Below are 27,998 nucleotides of genomic sequence, written 5' to 3' on the forward strand. Positions count from 1 at the left end.
AGCAAAATGTTTCTATTTTGGTTCCTTGACCAAAACACCTTTTTTTCCCCCCAAAATTGATTTATAGCGCAGCCCTGCCTTAAACTTATCCCTGATCTCTCTGGAGTACAAGATGTTTTCTGGAATGATTTTGAAACATTCCAAAGCTCACTAGATGTATGATCAACCTTTCCCTGAGCAACTGAATAACCAAAATAACCTTTTTTTTATCTAGTTGTATTTCCTTGGTAAAGTGTGGCTCTATATAAAGTGAAGTGCACAGGACATGTTGATCCATACCTATTAATCATAGTGCTGGAAGACAAGAAGTAGTGTTTCAGGATTTGGGGTGGTATGCAAAATCAGTTAAGGTAGAAGTATGTACAACAGCTAGTTTACTGTCTAAATACATGTTAATTATTTAGAAAATATTCCAAATAAACTGGATTGCATTCAGCCGCCTATTTTTTTAAATGACTTTCAGTTTCAGTTAGACTCTAGTCCGCTGTTGAAGTCAATCACATTTGATCCTCTTTACACTCATATAGCTCTGCTGTAGTGTGTAAACAGGGAGTTTTGCATTCCACGCAGGAAAAGCGGCAGAACATTAAAAGGTGGGGCTCCTTCTGCCTCTTTCTTCACCCCAGTTTGATGTTAAACTAATCCAGTAAACGCGTTAAGTTGTAATCTAGAATACAATTTATTCTAATGCTGTACGTTTCCGCATGCGTTTACTTCGGCTGTGATCTCTCTTTTATGGAAGGATAATTGTTCTGAAGTATGCGCGCAGCTCGCTCTCTCACGCCCGTACCTGCGTGGGGCCCCAGGGCAAGTTGCTCACTCACCAGTAGCGTTGATAAGTTAAGCGACGACAGTGGATTCTTCACCATGGACTCCAGCTTCTTTAGCCGGCTTTCCACTCTGCTCTCCGCTCCCAGCATGATTGCAGTCCACTATGTCCAGTTCAAATGCCGTAAAAAATGCTAAAAGACAAACTAAAACAAAACACCTGCAGTTTTGTGTTTGTTTTTTTTCTTCTTTTTTATATATTTCTCGACCAATGGTGGAGGCGCACGCCGATCCGTGGCTCAGCTTCTCATATCATGGCTCCTCTGTACACTAGGGCTTGAGTTGTCAGGTTAATTATTCATCCACAGAAAATAAAACCTCCCGACTTTTTTTCTCCCATTAATAAAACATTAAGCGACTAAAAAAAAAAGAGAGAGAGAGAATCCCGATGTCTTGGAGTTCAGAGACGGGATTTTTAGTCACAGATGCGCCCGGTCAGCGTCACAAACCAGGTAGTTGCACTAAAATCACACAAACACCGCAGGGGGGTACAACCTGTGTGACACGGTCGCCAATGGTTAACACACAACCGTACAACTTCCGGTTAAGGATTGTATTACCAAAATAAAAGCAATCAAGAAAGAAGTAAATGTACTGCTTGTATTGGCTAATTGTGTATTGCTATTTATATAAATATATATATTTTTTTGTCAAAGCAATGTTGATAATCTTTGACTTCAAGAAGCCACTGCAGAGGGCTAAATATTTTAGACATAAAAGTGCTATTTAATTAAAAACTGACTGACACAAATTGAAATATCCTTATTAATTAAATATTAAAACAACTTAACATGTGTGGTGTTTGTAACATGTTACTTGCATCATAAAGGGTGGTTGGTTTGAATCTCAGCCTGAGTCTTTTTGCATGGAGATTGCTGTGGGGTTCAATTTGTTCCAAAAATAAGCAGAAGTCATATGTGTAGATGTTGTTGGTGTATGTTGTTGCTAGGTACTCCATAGATGAGCTATTTTGTTGCGTGCTTGATATGTGAAATCAGATGATCTGATTCCTGTTCTTTTATCTTATTGCTTGCTAGATACTCTGGCTTCTTTGTTGAGTCAAGAAACACAACTGTCAGATTAAATGATTAGTCTAAAGTGCCCGTATATGTAAATGCATGGCTATCTGTCCCCTCTCTCTGTGTTGTCCTGTGATGGACTGGTGATCTGTCCAGGTGAACCTTGATCCCTCATTACTCCCAGTGGCCCTGCAAGAAGAAGAAGGTGCAGACAATGCTGGATAAATAAATACATTTGAAAAACAAAATGATTTTATTTTGAGAAATTTCTTTACATCCGGTTCTCCCGTGGAGGGGATTGGTAACTTGCTGCAAAGGAATCTTCACACATGTCGACTTCCTTTTACAAGTTCAATATTCGTTTCTTTTAACTTTTTGACTTTACGCCTGACGTAAAGCATGTCGATCTATCACTTGTCTCTCTATGATGCTGATAATATTAATAAGAAAGAAAGTTTTTTTGCGACTGAAATTAGCTGAGATTCCTCCTGTCTTCTCTCATCCATCGATTTTACAGACACAGCACATAGACTGGAGTAGCTTTCAGTATTTTAGGAATGTTGACTCACTGCCTTTCAGACACTTTGGCACTAAGAATAGATATTTACATGGTCCATAGTGCGTCACTGTCACAATATAGTTATTTCTTTTATGCGTGTGTTTGATGATTTCATAATGTAAATTGTAGAACTTCAAACGGGACCAGAATTGAAAAAAAAAACATTGTAAAAAAAAAAAAAAAAGGAAGAAAAGAAAAAAACATATCATAAACGTGTCTTTGCTCATAGAATAACATTTATTTATTTTTATTTTACAAAGAGATCTCAATCAAGGATCTTGGATATATAATATTTATTTAATACAAACAATCTGACAGTTTCATTCCAGACTGAAGGTTAAATGTGTGTCAAGTGGAGGTCAGACAGTACCTATTGGCCAGGCTACAAAAGCAACAAACTTTTGTTTTCTTGTCAAATTCCAATAATTAATACAAGGAAATAAATGAGTAATGACAACTGTGATTGTAAATAATTTGGCCTGTGCTATTAAGTTGGGCACGCGGTTGTTGACAGTGCAGCTGTTTTTCAGGAGTGATGTCACCACTGACTCAACACTGAGGTTGTTGACAAAGTTTCCTTACTGGCTGAGGATGAATAAACCATTATGTCATGACCTGCAGAATAAAGGTGACCTTGAATTAACAGAACAAAAGAAAAGTGCTGCAATTGTATGAGTAAGCACACACTGAATTTTAGAATTGAAGCCCACAAAGTCTTTGGGACAAACTGTCACCTCAGCCTCCATTTTTTTTCAGCTCTAAGGTGTTCTTCTTCCAATGATGTTTGACCTGCAATCTTTGCAGAGCTTTGATAGCTCTGCTTCAGAAAGAATCCCCACACCATGACCCTTCCACCACTATGTTTCACTGAATGAATGGTGAGTGCAAAGTAAGGGCTAGTGTATTTTTTTTTCAACCATATTTTACTTGCAAATTAATTTAATGCATTCCTACCACTTTTTGCAATTGACATTTTTGCAAAATTGACAAAAATGTCCATTTCTACCAGTGCAAAGCTGATAGAGACTTACAGCAGCGGTTGCAACAAAATGTGGTTATTTTCCGTTCAATCACATACAAGCATAAGGAAGTACACCAGGTCTGTATGACAAAATATGGAGGAGCTCAAAGGGAGTGAATTGCCCAATGTATATTATGAGTAAATATAACCTTGATGGCAGTATTTAGTATCAAAGAGAAAATAATAGCAAAATGTCTGTATTTGGCATCTGATATGAAATACCAATGAGTAATTTTTTGTAACTAATGACTTTATGCAAACTGCATTCTAGTTTCCATGTGTACTCAGGTGCAAAGTTTAAAAAAGGCAAACACTCCCCTCTAGTGGGCTTTTATCATAATAATAATGTGAAAGGGCACAAAATTGTTTCGGCACTCACGAAATATATTCAAATAAAAATACAACAGAAAAAAATGCATCGAATGAAACTTTACCTATGCTTCTTCCATAAGTTAATATAACATAAAATTGTACCTTTTAATTGCAAAAATGAAGTGTTGACAAGCCTCAAAGCTATCTGTCTAAACGCATGTGTCCTCAACTGTGGCAACTGTAATACTGATCACTGTTTGCTACAGCATTTGATGCTTTCGAGTGTAATACCTCATCTGGTAATATTACAAAGCTGATCTTTCTTTACAGAATTGTCAGAAAAGAGCAAAAATATTAAAATCAAATACCCTGTCAGGAGGTTGCAAGCATGCATGGCACCCAGTGCTATAAGTAGTTCTGATTTTGTAGATCAGAAGAGGAAATAGTGACCAGTGTGTACCATCTTTGTCTAGACAAACAGGAACCTTAGATTATCAAAACTACAGTGCACTGGTGAGCGCATCCTCATATACCTTCGTAGTTTAGCTTTCCTCGGGAAATCTTTGGCCTGACTCTCCCAACACTCGGAGAAACTTGCCTGCAGATAAAGTATTCATCTCACTAGATTTCTCTCCTTTCTCAGAAGAAGTGAGAAGGCTGGCAAATCTCAGGCAGTCACTTGCAAGAGGATAAAATCTCAGAACCGAGTGAGTGTAGCATGTCTTGTATTTATGTTGGGCGGATAGGCGGAATAGAAAAGGCTATACTATATTCCTGGCTTTTGCTCAAAAAAATAAAAAGAGGAAGAAAAACCCTGCTCCTGAAGTTTGAGCCCCAATCGGCCAGGTAATTCAAAACCTGGAGTGGGGAGTTAGCGTGGGATATGAGGAGAGAAACAATGTGGCTCTTTGTGCAAGCCGGGCAGAGAAAACAAACCGTTTCCCCTGGAAAGAGATCATGTTCAGGCTCCATCTGAGAAGACCACACAAGGCTGATCAGAGCGCTGTCTGCTGAGTGGAGGAAGGTGAGGAGGAGGAGGAGGAGCGCATCTGGGCAGCCACACTAACTTGTGCGTATATAAACGCTTGAGGGCAATGTCAGACAGGACGAGGATCTGAGGATCTCCCTTTCAAACTCTCAGTCAGCTCAATATAACACACAACCCAGTGATACTTTTTGGTCCAAGGGGGAAAAAAAACGTGTGACTGAGTTGTGTGTTCTTCCACGTTGTTGATTTGTGATGACTCGGCCATCTGGACTGCTTCCTGGGTTGGCACCCTGCTGGTCTGACGGGTTGAGGGACAGGCAGGCAGGCGGGCAGGAGGGTGTTCATTCTGGTGTTGTTCACACAACGGCGTGGCGCTGAATCTGGCACTGCTGGAGAACGTCAAACAGGGAGTCTGTTCATTTGGACAGGATGATAGAAGTTTGAAAAACAGGAGAAAGAGGAAAAAGAGCAAAGAAATGTTACATTTCATTTCTACCATATCTTAAAACAAGATCTACAGCTCTGGACGCTCATTCCCTAATCCACCCATTCCACATAAACACTTTGAATGAGGCTTTTAATCATGTCAACACTCAGATAACTGCTGCATAGGGTGCAATCAAACCAAAAACATCTGGCCTATTTTCTCTTTTGCACACTTTAATTCAAACACACATATTAAAGTTAAACACACACATACATGTAAGGACCAAAGCAGGACTCTATACTTGCTCTGTCCCATTGCATTTTAGTTTCAAACGCTCAGTGAATACCCATGTGGTGGAATCAGGTTACACGCAGCTATAAAATATCCCAAATAAAGGCAAAGAAAAATTAGACAAAAAGGAAAAAAAAACTGGCTTTCTCCTGAGGTAAAATCCTCCAGTTGGCTGCTGACTTTGTCAGAGTGGGTGTTTGTTTAAAAAGAATTTTTACAGTTGGGACAATAGAGCAGCTCAGCTCAGAGGATAGAGGTGGCAAACTAAAGTCATCCAAAGACAGCAGCCAGATCCTGTTACAGACAACAAAAGAGCATAAATCAGTTTGAACAACATGACTAAGGCATTGTTATTTCAAATATAATAGTTAGTATACAACGTCCCGTTGAAGTATTTATGTGCTTTGAACTTTTCCACATTTGGTCACATTAGAACCATAACCTTCAATGTCATTTATTGCAGTTTTGTGTAATAGATCAAAACAAAGTGGTGGATAATTTTCAAATGCAAGGGAAATAATGCCAAACTAAATTTATTTTCTTCTAGAATTTCCTTGTAGTAAGCTTCACCCATCAACTCTGATCAGCTTCATTCTCCCTGTGGAAGGAAAAACCTCACCGCAGCATGATGCTGCCACTACCATGGATCATTGTGGGAATGGAGTGCTTGGAGTGATGCGAAGAGCTAGTTTTCTTCTTCATACAATGTTTTGCATGTAAGCCAAAAAAGTTAGAAATGTTCCATCCTCACAGCATGCTGTTGCCACGACAATAATTTAATACGGTAATTACTGTACACATTTCTAGTTTTCAACCATATTTTTGTTTGTACAAAAATTGAAAACCATGCATCCCTTTTTTCCTTTAGTGTCTTTCATTTTAGTTTTGCATTGGTCTACCAAAGAAAATCTCAGAGAAGTATAATGAAGTTTGTAACTGTAAGGAGGAGGAATACCTTTGCAAGACAGTGATTTGGTAAAAATGCAAAAGGAAACTAATTGAGTGAAAACTTTTCTGCTACACAGAGTCAGTCAAACATCTGCAATCCAAGATACGGATTTAGATAAATTGTTCAATCTCTATTTAGCAGCTGTCAGATTTAAACGCAATTACTAACGTGACCCCTGGCCTTTGGAAAGGGATACGAAGTGAAAAACAGGCGGGTTGAAATCTAAGCCATCTCTGTAATATCAGTGGATTAATCTCAGCACATACAGTAAACCAGAAACATGATCTTGTTATGGTAAGATACCACAAGTGAGGATGACGGGTAATGTTACTGCCATTTGGACTACAAGGCGAGTGAAATCAAGAAGGGCTTTTGATTGGTCCAAAGAGAAAAAGCTCCCCTGCTGCATTCTAACAAAACAACGTCAGAATGATATCGGTGTCACTTCATAGTTTACAGTTAAAGGGACAGTTCTAGACTATTGAAGGGAGGTTTTGTTGAGGGTAAAGCAGAAGCTTTAGTCCAGACAATGGAAGTTTACTGTCTGAGTAGAGTCAAGATCAAAATGAACCTCAACCAGTAAAAGCAACTCCAAAATCAAAAATGTCTTTGTGGTAATTGCAAATGCTATTTTATAACTCTCTGAACCATAATCACTGAGCATTTAGCAGTTATCTACACTGAGGTCAATGATTGTTTACATGATAAATGGGGGTAGATTAGATCTAAGACCTAATGCCATACAATTCTCTATGACAGTTCCTTTCACCAAAAACAATGCAATGACAAGATATTCCCTTGTCATTGTATGGAGGATCATTGGTTTCACTGTGGCTTCAATCTTTATTTCCCATCCACATTTTGTGTAAGCAACTAATGCAAATATGACAACGGTTTAAAAGTTTATAAAATCATGTTCGCACAAAACTTTTATTAAGATTAGAGTTGTATCAGAAGGCTGCCCTCACCTTAATCTGTTACTTAATGCGATCTTCATCTTTCAAGACCAGCGATGGATTTATGCTAAATGAAGATGCAATGAATTATCTATTAGATGGAGAGCTATATTTTAACTAAGTCATATTCTGAAATAAGTGTGACTTATTTCAAAAACTGCTTTGGGTAAGCAGTTGCAATAAACTCATAACATTTTGATAAGCTGCCAACTGGTCCTGAAGAGGGCATGGCGTTGTTTAATTAAAAACCACAATATCTTCTGTCTATCTTCAACAGACTGATATTCACCAGCAAATCCAAGCCTATAATGCAGGCAGTCATGCAAACAAAGCATTGTGACTGTCAGCTTGTGGTGAAGTGATTGCCTTTCAAAGTCACTCTCACTGCTTCTGCCCTCCACCTCCTCTCCCTGCTGTAACCTTAGCTCACATAAAGGTGCCAGGTTACCGGGATTCTCTCTGGTTGGCGCCATACTGTTTAGTGACCATGTGCACACTGTGAGACCAGTGATTAATCTTGCACCGTGTATGAGTGAATCTCCATACAAATACCTTTTTACACTTTACATTGTTATTAAACCATTACTGGAAATATGTGTGGTATGTGAAGTATGTATGAAGTGTTGAAGTATGAAGTATGTGTGGTAGCCCTTATAAGGTCTTAAAGGAAACTGACTCATGAAACCTAAACCAAAAATATGGATATCAGAACTGCTAAGAAATTGCTGATCCATATAACTTTTCAGTTAGTGGGCCGAGTCATAATACCACAAAGATATGAAGTGATGCTTAAAGTAATTGCTATACGTTTCACATTATATTCTAGTAAAGTTACTCACCTTGGTTCTCTATTTATTCTGATCTCGGATCCTCAGGCATCGCCTCTTCAGGGCTGGTTCCATCTCCACTGCATTGGGCATGTTGGCAGGACTCCGTAAGCTACCCTTGTCCCTTAGTTTGGGCAAGAGTAAAGGGGATGTGGTCCCACCTGTCTTTGGTGCTGTGGGCAGGGCATAAGCATGGTCCTCATCTGGAACGTGGGAATCCTCCCCTGCATCCCCACTGGTTGTTAAGGGCCCTTCTAACTGACCAACTGTACCTTCGACTAGCACTGGGCTAACAACAGAACACTTGTTTTCTTTGATAGCTTCAAGTTCATTTAGTGAAGAATCTTGGGGTGTCACTGGTATTCTTTGGGATAAGGAAGAGTCCAAACTCGTGGGTGTGGATGATGTACCATTTTGAGGATGGTTCTGAGTGGAGGACTTGACATTGTGTGAATGGCTGCTCTCCATAGGACTGGATGGGCTGTTAGAAGATGGAGTGAGGGAATCCAATTGCTGGAAGTCATTTGAAGGAGACTGTGGCAGAGAAATGTTCGGTCTGATGATATTGTGGAACCCTGGTCTGTTAAACTGGCCAGGTCCTGATTCTCCCAGTGCTGCCAGATCCACCATCCCATTGGCACTGGGCTCTAACTTCACTTGGGTCCTCTGGAGAACCCTTTGGATGACTTGTCGCTCTGTCTGCTGATGTATAGTTTTATAGTCTGTCTGTCCCTCAGAGATTTTGGTTGGGCAAGACAATTCATTACACTGTGCTCTGGGAGAGAGTGGTTTAGTTTGAGGTGTGGCTAATGGGGACAAAAATTGCCTTTCTGATTTAACCCAATCTATGTCCTTTGGGTTGGGTTCATTTGTTGAAGTGAAGGTTTGAGAAAAGTTTCCCCCCAGTTTGTTTGCCTCCACTCTACTAGCCTCTTCAGAGATATCTGGAGACATGGATCTAGTAATCCTGGATCTAGCCCTCTCTACCCCTTCTGGTACAGGCTGGATAACTCCACCATGATTTGGTGTTTCAAGGGCTGCTTTAGGAGGGACTGGAATTGGAATTGGAATAGGTATGGGGACAGGTAAGGGAACAATAATAGGATAAGGAACCAGGACTGTGGGTTGGGGTAAAAGAGGACTAAAAGAGGGGATACCATAGTTCATTATTGGAGGCACTGGGACAGGTCCTCTTGGCATTAGGTTTAGAGGAGGTGAGTGTAAGCCAGGGAAATAGGCACCAGGAAAAGGGTGCATGAGTCCTGGGGGATTCATTGAAGAAGAGGTAGGGGGCTGCAAAAGAGGAGAGTGAGGAGGTCTGTGGATAGGGCTGGAAGGAGGACCTGCATGTCTGGGAGGATTGGCCAGGGGACTCCTTAGACCCTGAGCATGAAGCGGGGGCCTAATGAAGGGTATGGGGATTTGAGGTAATGGCTTTTGATCCAGAGGTGGGCGAGGAGGAGGTGGAGGAGGAAGAGGAGCTGGATGAGGTGTGACATCCATAGTAGGTATGGATGGCTGAATGGATCTCTCCAGGTTCTTAAGCCCTGAAACTGAGCCCCTTGAAGAGGAAGAAGAAGAAGATGCTTCTAAGGATGACAAAGACGTTGAATCCCCCGGTCCATGAATTAGGACTGATCCTTTGGGAGAGAGATTTCGATTGCGTGCATCCCCCGTACTGATGGTGCTGCTGTTCCAAGACTCAGGAGTAAGTAGCTTTTGCCCTGGTACACTGCCATCCACTCTCCCATCCTGACTGGTTCTGTTTGGGCTGGAGCTGGTGCTGGTTAAGGCTGCACGAGCTTCTCGGTAGAAGACATCCATCTTATACTGGTTGAGACATTTGATGCTGCAGAACTGAAGCCGTTCCTCACCAGATCCAAAGTCCAGGTACTCCTTTGTGTGACGAACATGCTTGCACCAGTCACAAACCTGTGGTACAGGCGAGAGAGACTGCGGGGGGTCAATGAAGGATCACATTCTTGCTTCAAACTTATCTAAACATACAGAACAGGGAGGAAATGGGCTCTTCTGGTGTATCTGGATGATACATTTTATACCTATAAATAATTTCCAAAGAATAATAAAGAAAACACTAATAATTTCCTCTTACTCTGACATTAGTGTTTATCTTTAACACTAGTCTGGGTGAGTCCTCAGGATGGGGGCGCTGAGGGGATGTCTCGACATGGAGGTCTTCATCTCTGGCCTAACAAGGAGAAACCACAAAGTGACAAACACACCACTATTAGGCACACTAAAAGTATCTTCAAAGATTACGCTGGAATTGTTGTGTCATAATAACATATCACTTGATGTTCCTCTTTATGAAGCATCAAGGTCAAAATACAAAGGTCAATAAAAAAGTTCAAGTTTCATGCTACTTATTTTGGTGGTACCTATTGCCGTTAATGCAGTGCTTTATTTTTCCTTCCCGTGACAGAATTAATATAAGGAAATTCCTTCTGATTCATGTAAGATGATCTGCAGAGGATCTGAGTGCTCCCCCATCTCTGTGACCCAATGAGTCGTGTTGAGTTACGAAATATGAGGCAGCTGAAGGTATGGTATGCACTGAAAGTGGACACCTCGCCCCAGGCCTTCTGGCCTTCCTCTCAGACAAGCAGCAACAAGCCAACAGAAGTGCTTTCCTCCCTTGCCACAAAAAAACTAGACAGCTTGTTGAGCACACTCTGCTCAGATTTACTATGTGTCTCTCTGTTGTTTAAAAAAGAAAAAAAAACAAGAAAGATGAAACACCACACATCGATATGTCAGCCTGAATATTTAAATATCAGGAGATCTTGTTGCAGTGAAAAGGGAAAAACCATGGTTATGTGCATCGGAGTGTTTCTCTACAGTTGTATCTTTCCTGTCCTCCAGACCAAAGCCACTTAATGGTCGGTCCCTTTTGCATTAACTTGAAACTGATCCTACATGTCCTGTGCAAAGTTTGACCTCCCTCCCACCACTCCTTAAATGGATCCTTTAAATAAACCAATCACTTCTGACCTTTAAAGATTGAAAGAATTTGTTGTTGAAAGTCTTTGAACCTGCAAGAAGACATATGATCCTTAAATTCACTCTGCCACAGATTTATGTGTTCGTGTAGGCACCTGACTGTTTGTGGCCATGCCATACAGTATTTAATTCATTAATAATCACATAGATCTAAAGGTTAATTTTTGTACTCCATCACCAACCTTGTTGCGCTTGAAGTAGGCCCGTCTACAGGCAGCAAAACACTTCTCACTGCAGAAGCTCTTGAGCTCTGAGCCCATACACAGCGAGTAGCGCTTTACTCCCTCCTTCTGGCACCAAACGCAGACTATTTGCACGTTCTGTACATCTTCCACTGCAGAGGGATGTAAAAAAGCATAGAAAGCAGGGTAATCATTGCATAGAATTTGCAGAGATATTTCTTTGCATAATTCTGTGCAAAAATCGCATGCATCGCTTCAAATCTGCACAGGTGGAGCAATGAAAACAATTTAATTTCCTCAGAGCTTATTAAACAGCTAAACAAGTTAGACATGGAGTAGAATCTCAAACCATTTACTTAAAACTGGATGTGCGCCAAAGCTTCCAGCCAATGCATCCTGTAATAAATTAAATGAAGGTGTCTCGGGCTTGTACTTTATCAGAGTCCAGATATCCTGTTACATCTGCATTCACCTTATTGCCAGCTGGGTTTTAAGCAGGTTTGTTGTAGTGAGGAACCACATGGACAGTGAAATTCTGTTTTGACCAAACTATCCAGAAATCATTGATTGATAATGAACATGTCAGCATTATTTCAGGCTACTCACATCCATGAAAAGTGAGTATGATAACTCATATGTCTGAGTAGTGAAAAAGCATGCAGAGAGCGGAAAGAAATACTTTTCTTTCATAGACCTTTTCAAATTAAAATCCAGTTCTGCCTCAAATGTTTCTTTAACGGGTAAATTGGTAGTCACAGGAAAAGTTCTCCACAAAAATGTTACTAGTCCACATTTATAACAAAAATTATATTGATTTAGGTAATAAAATTTACTTCTAAAATCCCTAGAGATACTGGCTGCAATTGGGCTATTTATTAGCCTCTGACCTGTGATTAGCCACTCTTAAACACAAAGCCACAATCAGGTCAGTGAAGGCACCATGCTCAAGTGGTACAAGTTCATGCTTACAACACCCTTCAGTGTGTCCAGGTGTCTCTCGACAGCTCAGTTCGTACCTTCACTGGGGATGTTTCATCAAATTAGGGAAGCAAAAACTGACAGTGTTGACTGCAGTAGATGACAGGTAGAGAGTGTTACAGCTATCTTGTTTAATTTTCAGATCCTGTTTGGTAACATAGCAGATTTCTATCTGCAAATTTGCAAACTCCTTCAGATTACAAGCAAACAAACAAACAAAAAATCCGTTGCACATCAAACTATTATGATACCCACCAAATATCAACTTAGGTTTCTCTCACACCAATTTTATTACTTTACATGTTTTGAATTTTCACAGTACATCAACATTATATTACTACAACCAATGAAGACTGTCATGAATTCAGAAGGAGGTCCAGAGATCCACAGAGAAAGAAGCTGCTGACCAGAACTGGGAACTTTTCTTTTTAACCAGGCAGCCAGAAACTCAAAATTTGATCTTTTTTTAAATCCCTTAACAGTCATGATGACACTAGAGTCCTCATGAACCCATTGGACAACATGTAAGTGTTTTTGGGGCAACAGTTGAGGGGGTTAAATAGTGTATGCATCATACTCCAGCACTAATAGTTTCTGCTAATAACTCCTTTGGTCTGGATGCTGTTACTGAAGGAAGAACACTAAAGGTTAGCTGCTTTGAGCATCTGGGAGGCACAAAGGCTCTAAGAAGTTATTTAAAAGAAAAAGGCAAGTCAGTATTTCCTTCAGGTTGCTATGCCAGAGTACAAGACTCTGGTAGTTGCTTGTCAATTTGTTCTTTCATGGATTCACACTTTCACTTGTTTTTAACTTGAGCCTTCTTGCTCAAAAAGAAGCTGTCTGCTACAGGTACTTTCAGGAATTATCCTGCAGACTGTTGTTTACTGTTAGTTATGCTGACTATCATGCTAATTTCAGATATGAAATATAAGACGTAAATGAAAGTTAAAAATGTTCATTTCAAATGATGTTGTCCTTTTTGTAATTTAGCTATGCTCTGTTAGAGTGATCATTCTGTCTCTCTCACACAGTGTGAAATTTCTGATAGGTGCATTTCCAGATTATCTCAAGGTTTGTTAGTATTTCAGTAGAAATAGCCATTTTAGTGTTAAGGACCCTTTACCCAGTGATAAGCACCGTGTAACTGAAGGATAAACACATATGTCGTGTAACTTCAACAGCTCCTCGCTTTCTCCAGAGCTTCAGTTACTGCTCAGGAAAGAACTGAAACTAATACCTGTTCCATCACTTGCAGCTGATCTTACACTCTGGCCTCTCAGGACATACAGTAAATATCATGGATTATCAGTTCTGGTGCGCTATGCTTGTAAACCAAAGACATATTTTAATGTAAAGGCTTAGCAGAGGCCACTTAGTTCTTGATAGCTAGAGAAGACCTCTCATACCTGCTGAAGGTTTTATGAGGGGGACGATGACAGGGGCATTCTTGTGCTCCTTCGGGGTGGTCAGGATTGAGCTTGTTGAGGAAGAAGATTGAGAGGAGGAAGGGACACTGGAGAGGTCCCTCTCTCCACTCTTCATGGCCAGGACTGAGTGGCTGACTTTGGCGTCCAGGCTTTTGGGTTTTGGCAATGAGTTTTCTGGGAGTGGACAAAAAGATAAAAGAAAAAAAAAAACTGTAACAGAAATCCAGCTTTGTAAAACAATACAACAACATAAAACCACAGTGTGCTTTACGGGACACGATAATAACTTCTGCACAAACAACAGGCACATCTGGTTAAATGTAACTTGAGGACTTGCAGCCACAGGAGACGATGTCTTGCAGTGACTCAATGTCTGCAAAAAAACCTGCTGAACCTGTTAGTTTGTGTAACACTGCTCTAAACAGTGACCTGCCACCACCTGCCCCGCCTCCCCCCCTTACCTTTTAGCACAGACACATGCTGCCGCCTCTCCCTGTAGTTTCTGATCTCATTGGCCTCGGACTCTCTGAGGTCCACCTTGTCATAGCCGTACCATCCCAGGAGCTCATTCATGGTGCTTTCAGCAAACGTCTGCCAGAAATAAGGAGGAACAGAAGTCAGAACTCCAACTTATGTCAAGCAAAGCAATAGGAAATTGTGAACGTGCATCTTGGGGTTATTACTGGAAGTTTTCATCATATGGTAAACATAATCAAAGCTTCCTAGTCTGAGACAAAGTGAGGGATTCTTTCTCAGCCACGGCCCTGTTGGGAGAAATGAATAGGGGCACAGTGGAGTACAGTGTGACTCTTTTTCCATGATGTATTCAAGTTGTTTACTCTTGCTTAATCTGAGATGGAAAGGTTTATAACCCAACACCAGTGTGAAATCTATGAATCATCCTTTGTTTATCCCTTTTAATTGGAAAAGAGAAGGAGAGAGGAATATTATTCTGAAAAATTTAGATGTGTGACCTCAACTTTATATTATTATTATTATTATTATTATTATTATTATTATGACCTGATGAAAAAATACATACTAAAGTCCTTCTCTTCATCCACCCACCTCTCTCTGTGGCTTTAGAGGAACCCGATTGGAGAAGAAACCTGATCCGGAACGGGCAGAAATCAGAGCGGGACACCCAACACCACCGAGTGGTCCCACGGTTCTCGGAAATGCCCCGCTCCTCTCTTCTCTCCTCTTCTCTTTCTAACGTCCGCAACTTGTTCTCTCCTCTTCCAGCTTTCCCCAAACTCTCCTCTCGTTTCTTTTAATTTTTTTTCTCCCCCACCCCCGCCCACCCCTGCCCTGTCCTCCTCTCCACATCCCGGCACCTTCCAGGCCTGACACCCGACACGGCGCTGCCTCTCGGGTTTCACCACCTTTTCCAACACAGCCAGTGTGCTGTGGTGTTGCAGCGCTTGTAGTACTGACTGCACATTCTTTCCTCGCTCCGACCTCCGCAACCCGGGGCCTCCGACAGAAATGGATCTCTCCCTATTTGCTTGCTCACTTTCTTGCTCTGTCTGTTCTGGGAGAGAATGTGTGCGTGCGTGTGTGGGGGTGAGTGTGTGTGGGTGGGTGAGTGAGTAGAAGCGGCCGTATCATATCCCGCTAAATATGCCTAACGATGATTAAAGTCAAGGATCCGGTGTCTGGTGCCTGCGAATCGGGCTCTGACGTGGAGGCAGCGGGGTCCGAAGTGGTGCTGAAACAGATGCGTTACAAAGAAAACACCGGGGCAGACCTCAGTTGAACTAGAAATCAGTTTCTCTCACTGTTTGGGCCGTCTTCCATCTGCATATCCTGGTGTCACTTTCTCTTTTTTCCTGTATTTTTTTTTTTTATATAAGAGATTTTTCTTTTCCCTCCTCCTTATCCACCCACTGCACTTCCCACAATGTTGTTTTTGTTTCTTTTTGGCAGTTTGGACAAACATCTGCTTTGTGAGAGTGACAAGCCATATCCCAAACCACGGAGAGAGAGAAAGAGAGAGAGAAACAGAGAAAGAGAGAGCGAGCTGCAAGCCAAAGGCAACAAACTGGGCCGACCCGGAGATCCAGCCCAGGCAGGCTTACATCAGGCCAGGGGGATAGTGTTTCAAGTGTTTTGATTAAAATTAGTTAAGATGAAACAAAACACCTCCTGTGGATATCAAACGCTGCAATCCAAACCACTTACACACAAAAACAGCGGATTTTTTTTCCTCTAAAGAAGGCCCCTTCCTCCCCTCATCCTTCCCAGGAAGACGTGTTGTCTTTTTTGATTTCCTCGCTACGGCTTCAAGGGTCCTCAAATATCATTTTAACAGCAGAGTCAAGAGTCTCAAATAGCCTGTGTCCAAACCCAAACAAAGCACACAATCCACGGATTGGTTTCCATGCAATGGGCTCATAATGGTGGGAGGGAATCGTGTCTGTTACTGTGATTTAACCAGGGACCCCGATGAGGGATTCTAAACACTTTGTGAGAGTTTTATTTACTATGCGTGTTTGCATTCTTTACAGTTGTACATCAGATCTGCAGAGTTTTCCCAGTACGCGGCTAGAGCAGGCTATTTAAGGAATATAAATGCCCTCCCCTCTCTTTCTCATGAGCCTCTGTGGTGCGGCGATTGAGCGCACCGCAGGGAGCGGGGAAGAAGTGACGCACATCTGGATCTCCTCTGGACATTGGATAGTGCGCGCCCGGCCACAGCTGGCCCACCATGGCGTCACTAGAAGACCAAGTGTCAGCCTGTTCTTTCCTTTTAAAGTTTAATATTATTTAATCAAAAAGTCAACATCTAAATTTCATTCATATTAAAAAAAGTATATATATTTTTCTTAAATGCAATTGTTGTCCTCTAAAATTGAAAAGCGGCATGCTTTTTCTAAACTTACCAACAAACAAACAAAAAAATATGATGAATTTTTTTGATTATAATATAAAAAGGGGGGAATGAGCGTTCAATGTCGGGGATTTTTCCAAACACTGATTTGTGCGCCCTTTGCGCGTAGAGAATTGTTCCCAATCTATCCTCCTACCTTCATCTCCTGGTTGATTTCCCTCTTCACTGGGTGCGCTGGTTTCCTGCTGCGTTTATTTTCCGGAGGTCTGCCTTTCTCCATCTCTGGCATACTGTAGTCCCGTTCAGGCTGGATCCGACCCGGACCGGTGACTCGAGTGTCAACTGAGGGGAAGTTTTCGCGGAGTCGCGCAGAGTCACAGGGGGAATTCGTCAATCCCGGTGACAGTGGCTGTCATTCCCCGGACGCCTGAGTCTCTCGTTTAGGGCTCCGCTCCATTCGGGTAGGGGTGAACATGCGTGTGTAGTCCCCTCTTTGGAGGCTCCGCTGTTTAACAATCCCCTCACTCTCTCCTCGCTCCACTGCTACCAAGCTCTAACTGATGCACAACATGCCTCTTCCTGTTAAAACTTTCAAAATAGACTCCTTCTGCACACGACAGGTGAATCCATAGCGGGAAAACCCAAAGTTTGAAATTCATTAACATCGTACTTACTGTGACGTTTTAAGATTAAACAAAGCTCTCGAGTAGTTTAAGAATTTGAATGAAGACGCATCATATTTTAGGGATTTGAATCAGACTTTGGAATGTCCGTGGGAGCATCTTTTGAATTATTAAACTTTTTTATTCTACGTTTCAATGTATTTCTATTTGGGTTTTACAGGAAAAAAATGTGCATTATTTTCCTTCCAAGGTTGCAGCTGTGCACTGCTTGGTAAATTATTGCATAACTCTGAAATGGAAGATTATATTTTATTCAATTTTATTTTGCAAATAAAAATCTGTAAAGTGCGGCTTGCATTTCCATTCAATCATCCTGAATCAACACTTGTTGCTGGAAACAATTTGCACTTTTAAAGTGCCATTTTTGCCAAATCTTTGCAAAATGCTTAAACCTCAATCAATTTTCATTGTTTCACGATCAGATTAAGATTTGATTTCTGACTGGTTCATTGCAACCCCCCCCTCCACCCCCCCCCCCCCACACACACAAAAAACAAAAACTTATAGGCTTTGATCTGAACCATTAAATTGTTGAACCATTTTATTTTTTTAAAAGTAAAATGTCATCCTGTGAGAAGGTAAACCTATGCTATGCCTCTGTATCCTGCACCTGCTAACAAATTTTATTCCAACATTTTCCAGTAGCTTCCACGACTCAGGTGAAGCATCCACACAGAATGAGGCTCCCATGAGAGCAAGTTCAATGAAAACACATAAAAAATGTGAAGCATTTCACATAAATGTCCTAAAAGACACCCTGCAAAATATGAACAGTTGCTTTTCTCTGTTCCATGAAAGCCAGATTTGTGCAGTGCATAACAATCAGTTCAGCTGACTTTGCATTTGCTGTATGGGTTTCTGCTGCACCTCCAAACGCGCCACGAAAATCTTGGCTACTAATCTAAATAACACACTTTTTGGCCAGCCGTCAGTTTAGGCCAGGGGTGTCAAACTCATTTTCATTTTGGGCCATATCAAAAACCTGAATGTTCTTAAAGGGCTGGTTGTGCCAGAATGTATAAAACCCACTAAGCTGTTAAAATATCAATGAATGGCTGTTTGTGTCAGTTTCTTAAAATTAAATATTGAACATCTTTTCATACTGACCAGTCCATCCAGGATTTTGTGAATGTTTGTGGTTTATTTTATTTTTTTTGCTAATATATGATGTTAAATGTAACTTTTATTACTCACCATATCGGTCATGGACTATAGCTTGACATCAAGTCAGGTTGAGGCAGCAGTCACTGAAACCCAATATTTTCAGACAATGTTAAGAATTTTCTGTAAAAATCAGGAAAAGAAATGTGGGGAGCTGTTGATTTTGTGTGGATTTTGTATGAATTTTGAAGATTTGTGAAAAACTGGAGGGACTACTTGACACCTGTAAAAAGACACATAAAAAGCTATGGAGGGCCAGATTTGGCCCCCGGGCCTTGAGTTTGACACATGTGGTTTAGGCTGATGGCCATGTGTTGACATCTATCCCTAACCTGCCAAATGTGTTCATTTACCTTCATTTTTGCTAATTCTTTGCTAATGTTCTTTAACAAACCTCTAAGGCCTTTACACAGCAGCTGGATTCATACTGAGATTGGCTTGGTAAAAACCAAGCCATTTCTCACTTTGCTTTTCACAGAGGGTCTGGATCCTCAGATACTGAGAAACGATTGCTTGCTGGAGACATGGACAGTGTTGAAGTTTCAAACTGTTAGATCTGATTTTATATACTCACTAATGTTTTGCTACGTAATGCTCCAGTTCAATTAAGGCTACCTAAAATTGTGTATGCTGCAAAAGACCCTGTGGGGAATAGGTCTATAACATCTTTGCCAGCAATAAAAAAATTTTAAACATTCCACTTGCTCAATATTTGGAAGCTTGGCCAACACCAACTGAATGCCTTCGTTCACTTGCTCCACTGTCATTGCCAAACTACAGCGATGGCAGACAATTCTAAAAGAGCACAGAAAATTAACATCAACCATTAACAACCCCTCCTTCTTTTTGCTGACTGGCCCACTTTAAATTCATCCAGGGAAATCCAACTGAAAGGTAGAAATCCCACACTGAGCACTAACAAGAGATGAGAATTGAATGAAATTGCGTAGGAAGGCAATGGCCAGCCTTCACTGAGATTAAATTACTAATTAATTTAACTGGTATGTGTTTACTAATTAGGCGAACTCTGAAGGAAACGTCCATTTGATTCATTTATGGGTATCACAATAAAGGAAAGAAATACATAAAGTATGGATGCCACAAATTTCAGATTGTTATTTTTGAAAATTTTCTGAAACCATATCTAAGTTTACCAGATCTTCCCACAGAGAAGTGCTGGCAAAGTGAGACAACTAATACTGCCATCCTGGTGTTCATTTTCAGAGAAGTTCTGAGTGTGTGGAACAAGTTCTGTGAAAAAGAGCACCAGGATGGCAGCATTAGTTGTCAAAAAACCCCCCCTAATTTCTGCTTCAATTGATACACAACCCACTGATGCCATGTTAGGTAAGGCATCTCTCTGCCGTCACAGATGTGTTCAAAAAGAGTTGCAAAATGTTTGAACTCTTTCTGTGATTTTCATCTGAGAGAAAGTTACAAGATTTTGTGTCTTGTGTGTCTTTCCACTTTAACTTGCATATAAGCATCCATTGATAACATGTTCATTGATTATCATGTACCAATCTAAGGTCTTTTGCAAGCGTTCTCCCAACATTTTAACTGTAAAGTTTAATTTTTGCAGGTTACAAAAATAACTACATGATATATTTATAGTATGTATAAATATTACACAAAATGCCTAGCCCACGCTGCGCTTTTATTATGAAAGGTGGCTCATTTGACTGCCGGTTCCACCAGCGCAGGGCCCTCTGATTTGATGTAACCCAACACTTGTGCCCACCCCTCCCAAATCTCAACAGATACATTTCATAAGGAATGCAAAGACTGTGTTTTATCTGAGGGGACACAGTGCAAACACTGTCTGTACGCTCTTGTCTTAAAATAAAGAGATGAAAAGGGCCCTGCGAGTTAAATGATATCCATGGCACAGGGTTCGGAGCTTTCTCAAATGGCATCTGTTTGATCAGGGCTCTGTGTGTGGAGCCAGTGTGTACACACTGCACTAAAAACACCTGAAAGGTCCACAATTGGCTCAAGTCATGCAGCCTTGCTTGAGGACACATGCCTGAGGGCAGGGTTAACAACCAGGAAGGTGTGTTCCCCTGTCTCTGTGAGCAAACTGAGGCTTTCAGCATAAACATTTGCTGCATGATTATTCCTAAAGCAAGGACAGGGAATTTATTACTGTATCATGTTCAAAGACTGCTGATGAAACTCTGGGGACATTGCAATGGGTTAGAACAAGTTCATCGGGTAAAGCAAAAGTTTTCATCTTGCAAGACTTCCATCAGATCACCAAACCTTATGCACAGAGACAGACAGGTAAACAATCACAAGACAGCGAGACTTTTCTTTTTCCCTCCCTCTTTCCTGCCTCTCACTGTCTGCTCTGCCTGGAGAAGTCCAGAGACCACGCTCGTGTAAACAGAAACCCGATCCACTGCGCAGGGCTTGGGTTTCTCCCCCTCGTAGACCCAGTGGTGATACCTGATCCGACCCGGCTTTGGGAACAGGGCTTATCTGATGCCTCACAAAAGGCCCCTCTCTCCATGCTCTCCATAACAGCGCACATCTGGTGCCTCTGCAGGGAGCGCTGTCCCCTCGGCTTCCTCTGGGGCTGAAAGCTGGAAATAAAGACGTCTCGCTGTTTCTTCAGCAATCTACTGGGGTAACACAAGTGACATGGGACTAGAGACAGTTGTCGGGTCTTAAGTTACAATCCTCAACATCTGGGGCGAATTATGAAAATAGGCCGCTTTGTGTGCGATTGCTTGCTTTACTGTAAACTGGCAACATGATTACAGCAAGCGTTCTTTGCAATTTAAAAGACGAAAATGTGTCTGTCTCTGTGAGGCTTGATTAAAGAATACAGTCTGTGTGGTTTATAGTTGTGTGTTATCACCAACAGAGGGCGATATTTGTCCATAATTGGTGAACAAGCCCTTTAATCTGATATTTTCCCTGCATATAATTACAGTGCATTGAGAAAGTGAGTATTCATATACCCACACATTTGTTGCATTTTTTTCTAGCACAACCACAAATGTCTGTGTATTGTATTGGGAATGTATTAGTCATACTAAGTGCTTTACTGTAAAGAAATAAAATACAGAAAAATTGTCTTCAGACGGAATATAGTTACTATACATATTCCACAGCTGTGTAACTTAATCTCAGTATAAACACGCCTATTCTGTAAGTGCTTCAGAGGTCTGTTACGAAACATTGGTGTGAAAACTGCATCTTAAACACCAAGGAACACAGCTGTTTGGAGAAGCAAGTTTAAAGCAGATTGTCATTTGAAAACAGAAAATCTGTTACACAAAATCTACCCAGAAAATACCAGCCACCTGAACTGACAAGCTGGAGGAGAGCATTATTGAGAGGTGGAGAAAATAAGGTTACCAGAGGTGGTAACTCTGGAGGAGCTGCACAGATCCATAGCTGAGAAGAAAGTCGTTATTGAAAGAAAGTTAGAAGTCTCAGTTGCAGTTTGCCACAAGCCTTGTGGAGGAGGAAGATCTTCAAGACAGATTAAACAAAAACTCTACCTAAATCCATGCTGAAGGATATAGCTTGACATTTTTACACAAAATTCAATATTTCATAAGTTTAAAGGTGGCAAAGTCAGAGTTCCAAGTGGGAAATTTAGATTTTTGTCGACCTTAAAGTCATGTTACAGAAACAAAAACAAAAACTTCTGACAATGTCTTACAGAATCTTCCACACACCTAGCATACAAACTATAATTTGAGGCACGAAAAACAAAACAAAAATCATTTTACAATTTTAACGCTAGGCGTCACTGTTGGTACATTTAGAAACCACTTGGAGAATTCAACAGGTGCCAACTAATCAGTTGAACATTTCTTAAGCGCTTTTGCTTGTTTTAATAGAAATATATGTGTCTGTCAGAAGATAAATGTAGTCGGCGTGTTGACATCTTACTGAACATGAAATCTTAGAGTTCACACTCCTGATGGCTCCAGAATCACCATGACAACACTAAGGTAGGATGCATTATTGGCGGAGGATGTGAGGTTGGGGTTCGACACGGTACATTTAATGAGAAAGGTGAATTACTTTCAACATACGGGTAGCTGAAAATTGATCATTTGTTCACGTGCAACCGAGCATGCGTGCTGGGACTTCACTTAAACAATTTAGAAACTCATTTAACTTGATCAAAACCATCCACGATTTAAATTCTCGTTATGAAAACGGCCGTCACTATCAATTTTGTGTTATAGTGATAAAAAGCATAGATTTCCATAATCTTCCGGACTTCAGGGCTCCACCTACGCTGCAGACCCGTTGGTATAAAAGGCTTCCGCTGATGCTGCGCTCACATTACATAGAAGCAGCGCCTGTTGGTTGTCCTCCTCCATCTGGCCAAACCACTTCAGGAAAAAAATAATTTATCTTTAAAAATGTCCAAAATGACGATCGTTCAACTGGGGATGGTTTTGTTGTTCGCAATATGCTTATCAACCCAGGTAAGATACCATTCACAGTCTAGCAATTTATTTTTATTTTTATTTTTTTTAGCGCTATTTCATGTTAATCGTGATTGGGGGAGAATTAACCACATTTCTAAGGGGCACGGAAGTTTTTTGTTTTGAGGAAATTGCGTATAATTGAACTTTATAATCTTTATGAACAGAATTTAAGTTAGTGTGGAAACTTGTATTGAAGCAAATTAGAAAAAAGGTTTAATGATTTAGTTCTCTTGTCAGTCACGTTGAACATTTTAGACATCTTCGGCATCTGAATGTATTTGTTTATTGTAAACCTGGTGTTTGCATCACACATGATTAATGATTTAGGGACTGACTGTCTCTCCACCATGTGGAAAGGTGGACGAAGAATCTAAAGTTTCTTTTTGGTGCAATTTGCCAAATGTGGGTGTCACATTTCGAAACAGAAGTCTCCTGTCTTCTAAACCAACCTACAAATCATCAGTATGTTGTTACAGAGTGCGTTAGAACAATCACATCTGAAATTTATAGTCATTTTATTGAGTTTTCAGTCAGATTATGGACGTCCAGGGTACTTCAATTTGAGATCTTTATCCCAGAACATGCTACATTGTTATCTTGTCTTTTCTGCCTCCTCCAACAGGTGGACTCAGAGGAAACCAACTCAACAGTCACCAACTCAACCTACAACCATACTGCCACTACCCCAGGCATCTTAAGCAGTCCAACCCACTCCTCCATGGGAGCGGCAGTTTCGCTGAAAGCAGGCGGCCTCACTGTCCTGACCCCAGTCATCATGGCGGCCTTTCTCCTAAAGCCCTACTGCTAAATGGTCTCTCTTCTCATCTCTGTGTCAATGCTCCGCCTTGCCTCCCGTCATCCCAAACTGATCCAGCATCTCCTCCTCCTTCAGAGACCACAAAACTCACGCGGATGGACCTTCATCAATTATGACAACGCTCAACAAAAGGAGTTCAGGACCCCTCCACCCCACGCCCCTCTTGCATAAAGCCCTGCCTTGCATGGATTCAAAAAGGAATTTTGGTTCATCCCGCTCCGCCGCGCCCTCTCGGTTTGCGTTTCCACAGTCACACCATCATATGCATTGGAGACGCTCAGGGCTGCAGGTGTCATGTCACAAGTTCTGATTGAAATATGGACCACTAGAGTGTGCAGATTCCTTTTTCTTTTGCCACTTTGAATCTGCCTGACAATCCATACATCAGAATGGTGTTTGTTTAGTTAAAGTGAAGTTTGGTGCATTTAGCTGGGTTTTCTTAAACTTTGCTTTTTGGTCTGTAAATGTATGTAGCAAATATGTTGCCACATGATTTGTGTTAGTTTTGCCCTGTGATTATTATTTTTTTTTTAAATCTGGTCTTTTCATGATGAGGGTGTGGCACCTTTCTTTACTGCATCCATGGGTCTCACGGCCCAGGAAATGACTGTATGTAAAACAATATGGGAAGCGTGATGTTCGATTTTTATTTCCCCTTAGTAGTTTATATTTTGTATAAATTGAAATTGAAATGAAATTATGGACGAAATGACAGTGTACAATAAATTATAAAACCAGACAATTGGAATTGCTTCTTATTTTGTTAAAAAATGAGTTTCATCTCTGTATTTTTCTCCTCTTTTTTTCTAAATTTGCAGATATTTTTGTACATAAAACCATTCAACATGGACTTAAAGGGTGTGGCCATGCATTCATCAAGCTGCCGACCAGTCTAGACAGGGAGCTGCTGAGCTGCAGGGCAGAAAGGGACCCGGTATTCTCCTCCTACAGATCTCATTTGTAGAGCAGCCAGAGAAACACTAACTGGCAGCGTTTTCAGCCATGTCATCCTTGATTGCGTAGAAATTAAGAATCAGACGCCTCTTTACCTGATAATGCAGAAAGGAGTAAAGCTATTGAGTCTGGCATGCTGATACGTGTTACACTTGTCGTAGGTTTAAATGAAATTGAAATTAAATTCAAATTCATGCCTTTTTTATAACTTAAGGAATACATTTTCATTCCTGAAAGAAAACAGTTAATGTTGCTAAGGTAGGCCTTGAATTACCAGCACAAAAAACATGCTTAAGGATAAGGTAACACAAAGTAGCACATAATTGTATGGTGGAAAAAAAAATTATAAATTTGTTTTGAAAAATGTTTTCAAATCAAAATGTGGGAAGTACTCGTATAAATTCCCAGACTTTCTTAGTTTGTACTCAGCCCCAATAGCTCAACATCTTTTGCTCAAATAACAGCTGAAATTCTTTGGAAAGGATGTCGCTAACAACTTTGCACATAGATGCAGAACTTTCTTCCCCACAGCATGATGTTGCCAACACCATGTCTCACTGCTGGGACCATGTGTCAGAGCAATTTGCATTGTTAATTTCTGCCACAAATAGTACTGAAATGTTTAGTTTAGACCAAAATACATTGTTCTACATGTTTGTTGAATCTGGATATACAGTATATATATATACAGTATATACACAGTATATATACACTGTATATATATACTGTATATATATATGAAGCTACTCTTGTATAAAGGCCAAATCTGTGTTGCATTTGATGTCCTACTAGGTTCCCCCTTCTAAACTGTGGATCTCTGCAGCCCATTCAGAGTTGCCAGAATTACTGGCTGCTTCTGAAAAGTTCCTCATGTACTGAACTTTTCAGTTCCTCATGGATATATCCATGAGGAACTGGATATGAGGAACTTTTCAGAAGTTCCTTATAAACTTCTGATATTTTTTGGTTGTATTTTTAACTATTGTGTTAGTTCTTTCCTAGTTTTTCAGGCAGCAGGGCAAGTTCATAAAGACAAAAGGAAACAAACACCAAACACTGCACATTTGTGGAACCTGCAATGGCGAAACGAGCAGCTTGCAGCTCAGAAACGGCTCACCATAAAAGAAATCCATCCTGTTGTCTCTGAATTCTCACTATTGTCCCCTTTCCTAACAGCATACCTTCCTTTTCTGTCCACTGCTAATGTGAATCAATCTATCGAATTTTACCTACTGTCCAAACTAAAGTTTAAACACTTATTATTATTATTATTATTATTATTATTATTAATTGCTTTTTTAACTATACTCTTAAAATTAACAGTAGAGTGTCACAATAAAGGTACTCCAGCAATGCATTATAAATCAATCTTTTACCTTATTTCAGCTTAAAATGATGCAGCAAATCTTTTATTTTAATGAGCGGTAATTATTTTTGAAGTTTAGCATACATAATAATTTTATTTACATAACCCTCTTTAAGCACAAATGTGACTAAATTTACTAACGGAAGGTATAAAAGCATAAATGGTAAATAATTAAAAGAAAATTTACCATAATAATACAACAAAATAAAACAAGTAAATACGATGTAAAAAGTACATGTCAAAGCCTAACAAAATATAATGAAGTATTTCAGATACACAGTTAATTTTACAGAACCTGATGTTTTAATTAAAAAACTCTTTTATAGCATATTTATGGTATTTTTGCATTTATTTGTAGCTATCCACTGATAATGGTCTCATTCCGTGAAGCACTTTTCCAGTGAAAACATTTCCTTTTCCTTCATTGGATCCACTGATGCATCCTTTCTTTCACCAGAACTGGTGCTTCCAGTAAGATCCATTAGCAGCAACAGTCTACAAGCCACATTTTTGCTGTAAAGAATCAAGGTACTCTGACTACTACCAGCAACAACAGTGTTGTGTTTACAGGATGTGATGATGCCATGATAAAAACTAAATATTTCAGTTAAATCTTTTGATTGAGAACCTCGTTTCATCTCTAGAGAGCATTTACCACAGCTTTGATACAGTTCCCTCGCTACCTAGAGCTACCTGCTCCCTGGTATGAGGTGTGACACCCAGCAAACCTTTAATCATTGATTGACTCTATGAATTATTCAGACAGGTGCCACTGTTGCAGGGACAGTTTCACTTGCATATCATGACCCAGTCCCAACCCACACCAACAATGTTCTGTTTCATACATATCTTTGTTGTATGTTAAAACAAGCAGTGGGATTATTGCAAGGTCATTATTCACATACAGTACTGTGAAATGGGAGAAACGTTTTGTGGGTGTGAATTTTCTTTAAGACTCATGAAGTAAAATAAATGTGCGGTTTAATGTTTGGGATGCTTGGGTGGTAAAGTCTGATATAAGATACGGCGACAATTAGGTCATCAGGGGTCAGGCCTCCCTGCTTTGTGTCAGGTTTCATGTCTGTAAGACACAAAACAACGGGAAACAACTGGAAGTAGCTTTTACTTTTTTTACATAGGTCTAAGTGATAATGTCTGTTCATCTGCGCAGAAGGATTTAGATTTACAGTCAGTTTATTTTACAGCTCATTGTACCCATTCAAACAGGTATACCTTCAATATTGCTATATTGAAGTTATAGGACACTATTAATGCCAATTAATAGTCTCTGACTGGACTACAAGTCAGTGACATGCTGTCATGTTTGGTGATGTCAAATGTGCAGAAAAGTGGCATACCTACTCTAACACTAAGAGCTCTGAAATCACATTATACTATCTTGAAAAATGTCATTTACAATACAGTAAAAACTTGTTATACTCTATTTTGTACTAATTGCAAAAGTCAGTTATGAAGCTATTAAAAAGCAAAGCATTAAATATTCAACAAACCAAAACTATATTTCAAAGTCTATCTGTTATGTTTTTGATGAATTCAATTATCCCAAAATTAACTGGGGGCATCATGGGTTTAAATTAATTGCTATAAACTGTCTTTGTGTTTTGCTTTCAAGCAGTGATCTCGCAGCATAATATGATTTTTAAAACTGTCGAAGGAAGAATAAATGTTAGTCATGCTGTTCTTATTCAGGAGATGGATTATGCAAACATTAAGTGGAGCACACAGCAGTAAGTGTGCAGAAAGGTTATGTTCCTTCAAAGGTTATTTTAGAAGAAAGAAGAAGAAACCAAAACTCATGTTGATCCCTAATTTTTGTGAACTGAAAAAAAAAGAATGTTGTAAGCAAAGAAAAAGCCCTCTGATAGGTGTTTACACTGAGCCAGAGATTATATACAAACATTTCTCCCTTCTCCTAGAT

At 40.2% G+C, this 27,998-nt stretch overlaps 2 protein-coding genes across 10 annotated transcripts in view; both read right to left on the minus strand.

Annotated features, from left to right (window-relative positions):
* LOC114158490 (rho-associated protein kinase 2-like) overlaps nucleotides 1-1,304 on the minus strand; it is a 37,555-nt gene extending 36,251 nt beyond the window's left edge. For 4 of the 6 annotated variants that reach the window (XM_028040032.1, XM_028040031.1, XM_028040029.1 and 1 more), the window contains exon 1: nucleotides 825-1,303. In XM_028040032.1, the coding sequence (XP_027895833.1) occupies nucleotides 825-920 (96 nt within the window). In that variant the 5' untranslated portion in view covers nucleotides 921-1,303. Of the gene's footprint in view, nucleotides 1-824 lie in introns of all 6 variants that reach the window. The other 2 variants (XM_028040035.1, XM_028040034.1) reach the window with 1 other exon arrangement.
* Nucleotides 1,305-2,624: 1,320 nt separating this feature from the next.
* Nucleotides 2,625-17,185, minus strand: LOC114158678 (sine oculis-binding protein homolog). 4 transcript variants are annotated; one of them, XM_028040408.1, is made up of 7 exons: nucleotides 16,815-17,185; nucleotides 14,247-14,376; nucleotides 13,765-13,959; nucleotides 11,381-11,532; nucleotides 10,291-10,386; nucleotides 8,190-10,109; nucleotides 2,625-5,139 (listed from the first exon to the last, which is right to left on the minus strand). In XM_028040408.1, exons 1-6 carry the CDS (start codon nucleotides 16,905-16,907, stop codon nucleotides 8,199-8,201), a joined length of 2,577 nt encoding a protein of 858 aa, XP_027896209.1. In that variant the 5' UTR covers nucleotides 16,908-17,185; the 3' UTR covers nucleotides 2,625-5,139; nucleotides 8,190-8,198. The 4 variants fall into 4 exon arrangements, with proteins under 4 accessions (XP_027896209.1, XP_027896208.1, XP_027896210.1 ...); XM_028040407.1 differs by having other exon boundaries at nucleotides 8,190-10,130; XM_028040409.1 differs by lacking the exon at nucleotides 16,815-17,185 and adding an exon at nucleotides 14,858-15,068 and having other exon boundaries at nucleotides 8,190-10,130; nucleotides 14,247-14,378.
* Nucleotides 17,186-27,998: the final 10,813 nt, after the last annotated feature.

The sequence above is a fragment of the Xiphophorus couchianus genome, chromosome 15 (genome assembly GCF_001444195.1).
Source record: "Xiphophorus couchianus chromosome 15, X_couchianus-1.0, whole genome shotgun sequence".
Lineage (NCBI taxonomy): Eukaryota > Metazoa > Chordata > Actinopteri > Cyprinodontiformes > Poeciliidae > Xiphophorus > Xiphophorus couchianus.